This window comes from Rhinopithecus bieti, unplaced genomic scaffold, assembly GCF_001698545.2.
Source record: "Rhinopithecus bieti isolate Rb0 unplaced genomic scaffold, ASM169854v2 scaffold_11744, whole genome shotgun sequence".
NCBI classification, from domain to species: domain Eukaryota; kingdom Metazoa; phylum Chordata; class Mammalia; order Primates; family Cercopithecidae; genus Rhinopithecus; species Rhinopithecus bieti.
In genome coordinates this window covers 629,608-639,085 of record NW_016807094.1, presented here as the reverse complement: position 1 = coordinate 639,085, position 9,478 = coordinate 629,608, and the positions used below count along the sequence as shown (strand labels likewise).

General features: G+C 53.4%; 1 protein-coding gene across 1 annotated transcript; it reads right to left on the bottom strand.

Annotated features, from left to right (window-relative positions):
• Nucleotides 1-3,376: 3,376 nt before the first annotated feature.
• KRT13 (keratin 13) lies at nucleotides 3,377-8,091 on the bottom strand. The gene is made up of 8 exons (XM_017880147.1): nucleotides 7,472-8,091; nucleotides 6,070-6,152; nucleotides 5,681-5,837; nucleotides 5,331-5,492; nucleotides 5,080-5,205; nucleotides 4,767-4,987; nucleotides 4,116-4,141; nucleotides 3,377-3,759 (listed from the first exon to the last, which is right to left on the bottom strand). The coding sequence occupies exons 1-8, from the start codon at nucleotides 7,940-7,942 to the stop codon at nucleotides 3,653-3,655; spliced, it is 1,353 nt and encodes a 450-aa protein (XP_017735636.1). The 5' UTR covers nucleotides 7,943-8,091; the 3' UTR covers nucleotides 3,377-3,652.
• Nucleotides 8,092-9,478: the final 1,387 nt, after the last annotated feature.

Genomic DNA, 9,478 nt, shown 5'->3' with positions numbered 1-9,478 from the left:
ATCGGTGTGAGACTGGCATGGGCGTGGCACGTAGGTCAACCCTGGGAAGGTCAACCCAGCAGGCCTGATAAATCTGCCCTCGTTTGAATGGCTGCCCCATACCTGATAAAGAGTTGAGTCCCAGGGAGAATGAGGTGGATTCACCACCCACTGCCTCTCCCACCCTTCTGACCACAGAGCCAAGATGACCACCTTCTATTCCCAACTCAGGAAGGCTCTTGAGGTAGCTTTGGCAGAAACACCTGCTCTTGGCCTGCCCTCTGAGCTTCCCCGGGATTCCTGATGGGGCCACAGAGGTCCCCAGATGGGGCCCAGCTTCTCAGTGTCCTCCCTGGGGTCTGGGTGAAAGGCTCCCAGGCCAGAGTTCCCACTGGGCCTAGAGTGCAGCTCATTTCACTGCTCCCATGGGCAACTACCCTCACCCCCCACGATGTTCTGTAAAACTAGCTCAGAGAATGAGAGGGCTGCCCCTAAATAGCCTTGCCCAGGGTCTGAGGAAGAGAGGCTGCTCCAGGCCCTGTAAGCCCTGGAATCTGAACCCCAGGGTGCCTTGGAGCAGCCAGGGTAGTTCAGCGTTGAGACCCCAGGCCCCTCTCTCAGTCTAGGGTAGGGGCTCCTGTGCCCTCTGTACAATGCTTACTAACAACTTTCATTTCCCATGGCTTGTATCTATTTATTCCCTCATTTCTCCATTCAACCCTTATAACATTCTAGGTATGAGGATGAGACTGACGATGAAATCGGCCCTACCCAGAAGGAATGCATAGCTTGGAAAAGAGAACTAGAAAGATCATGACCAGAGGTATCTTGTTTACTGAGCACTTACTGTGCACCAGTGACTGTTCTGAGCACTTGGACTTTAATTAACCTATGAGGAAGGAAGACTTAGCAGATGAGGAAGTGAGGCCAGGAAGGTTGAGTAACTTGCCCAGGATTACAAATGCAAATCAGGTCCCTGTGGCTCTAGGCTCCATGAACATTGCAGTCCAGTCATTGCTGACAGCACAGGGTCTTGCTGGGATTGGTGGGGAAGACCAGAGAAGACCTAGAGCAAACGATGAAACCCGAGCAGAGTTGTGAAGACTGTGACAGTTCATTGGTGTGGGTTTCTCCTCCTACCTTCCTGTTAACCCATGGACTCCTTGAAGACAGAGGCTTCCTTTCATCTGCCTCTCTTTCTCCGGGACCCCACACAGTGCCTGGTATGCAGCCGTCACTCAATAGATAGCTGCTGACCAAATAGGTTACAAAAAATGTTAAAAGGTGCCAGGAGCAAGGGCATGTCCTGTTTCTCTTTGATGCCTTAGCTCCTGGCGCCGTTCCAGGCACGTGAACTTGAGCCAAGCCTCACCTTGTTCTGTCGTGCGGGTGGCGGGGTCTGGGGTGGGATTTGGAATGGTGGAGGATGGACACCTTTCTGCTGGTTCAGCAAGCTGTGCCAGGCATGTCTGAGCAACCGCTGTGTGAATAAGACAACTGCGTGCAACCCATAACCAGGCTTGAGGTGGGGGAAGAGAAGGAAGACAAGGAAGGGGGAGAATCAACCACACAGGGAGCAGCAGAGGGGAGGGGAGGGAATATGAGGATGGTGCCAGAGGAAGGGGGCAGATGGCCAGGGTGCCGGAACTCCATCTACCCTCTGCCTTAAGCCCCATGACAAAAATCAAATGGCACTGGAGGGGCGTTTCCCCAGTTTGTTCATTCATCACTGCCTTTCATCAGCACTGACGGAGCCCACCTGCACTCCATTGGATGACAGACCCCCCCCTTTGAGGAAGGCACAGCCCTGCCACTTAGAGCACACTGTCAGTGCTAGGACAGATGGGCGCACACATGTGAACACCCAACTGTGCCCCACCTCAGCCAGGTGCTGCAGAGGAGGGGGTGTCCATCTCATCTGAATTTTGAATAAAAATTGGGAGTCTCCAATAAAACCAAGACAGGAGTGTGGAGAGAAAGGAGAGAGGAAGGCTGGGTCAGATGGAGGTCTCTCGTTGAACAAAACCCCCAGGGTGCCCAGCCACTTGCCTGCTTCCTCGAGGGCAGTTTGGGGTGGCAGGAATTTGAGGTGGGTGAGGGAGGCTAGTGTAGGAGCCAGAGCTGGGGAGAGGCCAGAAGAAGCTGCACCACCAGGACCTGGAGGCAGGCGAGGAGTCTAGGATTTCCTCAGTGACCAGCAGGGAGCGGTTGTGGTGTCTCTAAGCTGAGAAGAAGACTCAGTTTCCAGTAATCGCCCCTGCTAGAGTGTGGAGCATGGAGGCAGGGAGGCCAGCGAGGAGGCTGTGGCCACATGCCCATAGTTAGGACCAGGAAGGACGTTATGACTAATGCAGTGTCCATGGGAAGCATTGTGAAGGGGGTGAGGGAGAGAGACAAGGCCAGGATCCGAGCTCCTGGCTCAGCTTTCCAGGTCCTCCAGGATAAAGGGCAAGGAAGGACCAGACCTAGGAGGATGATGGGCACTCTTTTCATGGGTAGATTGAAGGAGGTGATGTCCAACTCACAGCTGGCGATGGGAGTCTGAGACTGGGAGGGACCTCAGTGGAGATTCGAGTTTGGGCGTTATCAGAACATATGGGCAACTGTAACCATGGGCATGTCCTGGATGACCCACAGGGACAGTGAAGAGAAAAAAGAGAAGAACACCCACACCAGAATCCAGGGGGCGAGTCAACGTGTAAGGAGTGAGCAGAGCAAGAGGAGGCTGCGAATCAGAGCAGGGACAGCCAGAGGGGCAGGGGGAGAGCGGGGAGTGCAGAGAGAAGGGGCTAGTTTCTTTTCTGCCCCTTCGGCCGGCCAGGGAGCTGGTCCCAGGAGTGGCTGGGAGTGGCAGGACCTAGCGGTGGGCCAGGGAGGACACTAGGAGTGGATGCCTCAGGCCAACAGGGAGCCATATGCCTGAGAAGAAACACTCTCTGCAGGAAGCAGGGAGGCAGCAGGTGGGGCCTGGACCTCCTTCTCCCCAGATCTCCCCTTCACCGGCCCCTTGCAGCCTGCCCCAGAGGCCTCTGTACTTGACGCCCACATTTCCCCCACCCTTGAGTCCAGTATCAGCGCATCACTGCCGTTCTCACTGAACATCCTCATCTGCCAGGCTGTTGAACTGGCTCATGTGCCCCTGCACTGCCTCTGGTGTGTTCTGTCTGTCCATGTCTGCTGGACACCATCGTCTGTGAGCTGCCTGTGTCCTCTGTGTTTGCTGTTGTTGTGCCTGTGTGCTCAGATGGCCCATGGGCCTGTGTCTGTCCTTCCTAGATAGAAAGCTCCCTAGGCCTGTCCTTGTCTGGATTAGCTGCTCCGCCCAGCTGTATCCCCCTCACCCCCTAAACCAGGGCCCTAGCAGGGGCCACCTCAGAAACCAGGCCAGAATCAAAAATATGTTTGCAGAAAGGCAGGAATCTTTATTGAATTATCGTTTCTTTGGGGGTAGAGAAGTTGAGAAACCAAAGAGTATCCAGGTCAGAGAGGAGAGAGATCCAACGGGAAGAGAAGAGCACAGAGAGCCCATCCTCAGGAGAAAGTCGGGATGTGGGGTCCTGAAAGCAGAGGGATTGAGCCTTGGGTCCAGCAGCCCCTCCTCTTTCCTGCAGGGAACTGCCAGCTCTCTCCTCCTCTAGGTGCTGAAGACAGAGGGAGGGGACGCCAGGCAGATTTAAGGCCTACGGACATCAGAAGTGCGGCGGCCAGAGGCGTTAGAGGTGGTGGTAACAGAGACACTGGAAGTTGTGGTAACAGAGGTGCTACGGGGGCTGACGCTTCCTGGGAAACAGGAGACAAAACACGCTCAGACTGGAGGAGACCGACCTCAGGCCAGGGCAGGACCCCCCAGGTGGGCTCACAAACTCCTCAGTAGTCAGGTGGTTCGTGGATGGGGACTCTTTATTGTCCCCAAAGAGGGCTCTTGCCAAGACAGCCCAATAGCTCTATGGGGCAGAGCCATCAATTTCAAAAGGAAAATCAATGAGCAAATGACCACTTCCACCCCAGCTCTCCCCCTCCCTACACTGGAGAGCCCAGCACTGGCTCCCTCCCTCCCCACCAGCTCCCACCCCCATTGGGGCAGTGAACAGGAGCCTAACTCCACCTCCCCCCACACCATGGGGCTGTTCCCTTACCTGCTGAGGAGGGGACACCAGTCATCCTGGGAGAGAGGAGAGAGGAGAGAGGTGGCCATGAGCAGAGGGTAACTGAGGGCAGGTGCTGACCTGTTCCTCTGGGGGAGTGCCTCGGCTTATCATTTGGAGCTCCTGGGCTGGACTCTAGTGCCTCCTAGCTGTGCCCCCAGCTCAAGAGGCAGCAGCATCAGGTGCCTGTCTGTCTTGCCTGTCTATCTGTCTGTCTGAGAGGTCTCAAGGGGAGACATTATTAGCCACAAGATTCAGGGTGTTTGTCCTCCCTCTGGATCGCCCAAACCCACAACCCTCCACCTGAGCCCTGAGCCCACAAGGTGGCTTGATCTCTGCTAAGAGTCTAAAGGCTGTTAAAGCACCATAGTAATAGCTTTGTTCAGCTGAACTGAATCCAAGCTCATATTTTTCCAATATCAGATGTTCCCTCCACGGTCTCTATTCCCTCCAGTCGAACTCGGAGGCCAGAATTCGAAAGTTTAAAGGTGTTAACCTTGCAGCCTACCAAGGAAATGTCCCATAAACTCAGTGAGGGGTCTCCTCTCTGGCATGAGGGAGGGGATCTCTAAGGCGCTGCCTGCTCTGACACCCACGGGTCCTGCAGTCACTATCCTAAGGAAGAGGCTGGAGAGGACCTACTTGGCATCCTGGCCCTCGAGCAGGCTGCGGTAGGTGGCGATCTCCTGCTCCAGCCTCGTCTTGATGTCCAGCAGCATCTTGTACTCCTGGTTCTGGCACTCCATCTCGCTGCGGAGCTCGCTCAGCTGGGCCTCGATGCTGCTGATGAGCCCCTGGATCTGCTGCAGCTGCAGGGCGTAACGGCACTCCGTCTCCGCCACCGTGTTCTCCAGCCCGGCTTTCTGGTGGAGTGACAGAGAAGAAGTTACAGGGGGAGCCAGGCCAGAGGGAAACCTGGAGGTGGTGGCCACCGGGCAGGAGGCCGCAGGCATACCATGCTCAGCTGGGACTGCAACTCAATCTCCAGGCCCTGGAGCGTGCGCCTGAGCTCTGTGATCTCTGTCTTGCTGGTCTGAATCATGGCAGTGTTGGTAGACACCTCCTTGTTCAGCTCTGCACTCTGAAATGCAAGCAGGAAGAACATGATGGGGAAGCTCAGCTCAAGCAGCCTGACCAAGACGCTGTGTCCAACCGGGTCCCCTGGCTATATGGGATAAGGCTATGTGGGGTGGGAGGGCCGGGTACCTTGGCGTGGAACCATTCCTCAGCATCCCTGCGGTTCCTCTCTGCCATGGCCTCGTACTGCTCCCGCATCTCTGCCAGCACGCGGGTCAGGTCAATGCCTGGGGTGGCGTCCATCTCCACGTTGACCTGGCCGACCACCTGGTTGCTGAATTCCTTCATCTCCTGTGGGGATGGGAAAGGAAGATGTGTGAGGCTCCACATCCTCCCTCTCCTTGGCTCTGAGTGCTGACAGAGTGTTCTGGAAAGTGTTTCCAGGTCCTACAGTGGAGGACTGTGTCCAGTTGCAGGGGAGGGCTCCTCCTTCTCACTGGAGGTGGCTCAGCCCAGGGCAGCCTGCAATCCCCGCTCACCTCCTCGTGGTTCTTCTTCATGTAGGCCAGCTCCTCATTCAGGCTCTCGATCTGCATCTCCAGGTCAGTCTTAGACAGGGTGAGCTCATCCAGCACCCGGCGCAGGCCGTTGATGTCGGCCTCCACGCTCTGGCGCAGGGCCAGCTCGTTCTCATACCTAAAATAGTAAAAAAAAAAAAAAAAAAAAAGAAAGAAAGAAAGAAAGAAAAAGAAATGTGTTTTGAAAAAGCAAGACATAAATGATATGAGACACTCCCTCCACCCTTGCACTGGACTCCAATACTTCTAGACGTTCACTCCCGGGATGCTCCAATGTCATTGGTCAGATGAGCTTTTGTCTAAACTAAGAGACTCTTGGGAAAGGAGAAGGAGGGAAAAAAAAAACTCACTTGAGCCTGAAGTCATCTGCAGCCAGCCTGGCATTGTCAATCTCCAGGATGACCCGGTTGTTTTCAATAGTGGCGGTCAGGATCTACAAAATACAGAAGAAAGTTACCTCTAGGGCATGGGTGTCCAGTCTGTTGGCTTCCCTGGGCCACATTGAAAGAAGAAGAATTGTCTTGGGCCACACATAAAATATGCTAACATTAACAATAGCTGATGGGCTAAAAAGAAATTGGCAGAAAAACCTCATAATGTTTTAAGAAAGCTTACAAATTTGTGTTAGGCCTCAGTCAAAGCCCTCCTGGGCCACATGCAGCCCACCGGCCACAGGTTAGACAAGCTTACTCTGGGGGGTCCACGTGCTTGAGGAGGTGGCCTGGGAAAACATGGGCAGGACCTGGTTCCCATGGGGCTCTGCCTCTAAACTGTCCTGTGAGCTGGGACAAAGCATTTCCCTCTGGGCCTCCATTGCCCTTCTGTAAAGTGAGGGGTGTGGCTGCATCCCCTCCAGTCATTTCTATCACTTTAATATTCCATGTCTGAGGACCCTGGGGAAGATGCAGGGAGTGCATTTCTGAAGAACGACCTGCTGAGAACATCTTTGGTTCGTCATGTCTCAGCAGCCTCAGACTAGCACCCTCCCTAGGCCACTGTCTTGAGATCCCTCCCCTGAAAGTCAGGAGGGACTCGGTTTGGTGCCACATATCTCACAATCACTTTGCTGGAGCTGACCTCCCAGCTGAGTGGTGGGGAAATCCAACAAATATTCCCATCCGTTTGAATTTATTGTCTAAACGTTTATATTCCAAAGCACTGAAAGCCTACTCCATATGGCCGGGACTCAGCCCAGGCTGGTAGATTTCTGCTCCAACAGGCTGATATCACAGCACAACAGACAGGGCTTGACAAAGGGCACCCAGGCTCAGCACAGGCTAAGCCTCTGCCTCTCTCTCCCCCAATTTGGCCATCGCCAATTGAGAATACCAGTTTGAATGGGTCCCCTACAAAGTAAACAATTATTCCCAGGGCAATGAATGAACATGTCTCTCTTTCTCTGTTGATTTCCCGCATTCTTAGTGGCTTTTAAACCTGTCATGTTTCCAGATAACTCAGTAGGTTAGGATTATAGAGATCAACTCATGAATAACATAACTGTCTGGAAAGCAGTAGAAAAACTGACATGAGGAATAACAATCATAAAAATGAATAATGAGAGAAAATGCATTTGGGGCGTTGTGGCATGAGAAAGTCCATCAGAGATAAAGACTCTTGGTAGTAAAAGAGTAGGCTTTACTCCTGCAAGAAGGATGTGAATTCTATCCACACCTGGTCCCCCACAACACTGTTTCTTGGCCTTGGAGGCTCTGCCCTGCATGGAGGACCCCTCCTCAGCTTCCAAGGGCTCACCTTGTCCCGCAGCTCGTCAATCGTCTTGTGGTAGGGGCTGTAGTCCCGCTCAGGGCTAGCTGGGCTCTGCTTCAGGTGCCAGTCACGGATCTTCACCTCCAGGTCGGCGTTGGCCTCCTCCAGGGCGCGCACCTTCTCCAGGTAGGAAGCCAGGCGGTCGTTGAGGTTCTGCATGGTGATCTTCTCATTGCCAGTGAGGAGGCCGCCATCACAAGCACCAAAGTCAACAAAGCCACCAGCAAAACCCCCACCAAAGCCACCTCCAAGGCCACCTCCGTAGCCACCTCCAAAGCCACTACCAGCCCCTCCACCAAAGCCACAGCTCACGCCACCTCCGTAGCCTCCAGCTGATCCCCCGGAGACAAACCGAGTTGAACAGCTAGAGACACCACGGCCTCCTCCCAGCTGGCAAGAACCACCCCCAAAACCGCCTCCATAGCTGGCGGAGGAGCTCTGCAGGCGGAGGCTCATGGTGAGAGCAGGATTGAGAGCAGGTGCAGACAGAAGCTTGCTTGGCCTGGGCTGAGGACTGTGGCTCTTTGCCGGAGTGGACACCTTTTATACACCTCCATAGGGGCTGGATATCTTCTCTCCTCCCTTCCCCACCCTCTGACTTGGTGCCAACTGCACTTGTGTTTCCCACAAGCTTAGTTATCTCTGCTCTCTCCAGGGTGGGTTGTGCCTTTTGGGGATGGCTTTTTTTTAATCCTTAACAAAAGGAATGATTCAGAGGGGACAGCATTCTGCCTGAGACTGCCCTTTTGACAAGCGAATTCTGTTTCACCTCCACTTAAGGAGTTCACTCCGCAGGCTCTGAGCCCCACCCAGTATTAGAACGGGACCTGAGATGCAGAGGCCTGCCAGGAGCTTCTGCAAGGGAAGTGGTGGCTGCAGAGTGGCTCTGTGCTTTCCAAGATCACCGTAGCTCTCGACCTTCCCTTTTTCTATACCTAAAACTTCTGACTGGGATGTCCTGGGTTCTTCTTAGCACTTCATCTACTCCAGGGGCCCCAGCAACTCTGATGACAAACTTGGCTTGGTCCAATAGAATCAACTGCCTTGAAAGTATTTAGACTGATAAAGAAATACCTCCCAGGCCATCAGAAAAAGTCACAGTGACAGAGGGATCTTAGGTGCCATCAGACACAGCTGTGGAAACTCAGGTGTGGAAAGAGGAAGTGGCCCTGTCCATTATCATAGCGAATATTCTCAGAGCCCTCACCATAGGCAGGAACCGGGTGAAGTTACTTTACACTCGTCGTCTCATTTAACCTTCACAGCAGCCCCAGGAGGAGGGTCCTACTATTGCCCCCATTTACACATGAGGAAAATAAACCTTAAGGGCAGAATCAGGACTGAAATCCAAGTTTGGTTCTGTCTGACACTAAGGCACATTTTTTTTTAGGTACATTTTTCATACAGTAAAATGTATAGATCACGTGTCCAGCTTGATGTCATGCATGGGTATGCACTACCTGTGTAAACACCACCCAGGACATTCCCAGCGTTCCATAAATGTCCTTGTACCTTTTCCCAGTCAATTACCTGACTCCACACCCCTGAAGTAACCACTCTTCCAGCTTCTGTCCCCATAGACAAATTCAGAGGTCCTCAGCTAGAGGCTGCTTTGCTCCCAAGAGGATGTTTGATAATGTCTAGGAACATTTCGGTTGTTACAACTTGGGGGTACTACTGATAGTTAAAGACCAGGGATGCTGCTAAACATATTATAAGGTGCAAGACAGTCCCCACAGCAAAGAATTATCAGACCCAAAATATCAATAGTATTGAGGTTGAGATGCCCTGGGTCGGTCTGGCCTTCGGGGTAAATCACTCCATGACACTAACTGCTTTAGGGCACAGCCACGACCAGGAAGATGGCCCTGTAATAACGTGAGCAGGGTCCTTTCTAGTACACCAGTCATATGAGGTCTGTCCCAGCCTGTGAGTGTTTGATCAAGAGGCCACATAAGAGGATGTGACACAGGACCTGGGGCCAGGGTCTCT

Coding starts and splice junctions, on each gene's coding strand:
- KRT13 (XM_017880147.1), bottom strand. CDS start 7,942: ATGAGCCTCCGCCTGCAGAGCTCCTCCGCCAGCTATGGAGGCGGTTTT. Junction 5,206..5,330: donor AGGAATGGTTCCACGCCAAG/GTACCCGGCCCT, acceptor CTTGCATTTCAG/AGTGCAGAGCTGAACAAGGA. Junction 4,988..5,079: donor TGCAGTCCCAGCTGAGCATG/GTATGCCTGCGG, acceptor TCACTCCACCAG/AAAGCCGGGCTGGAGAACAC.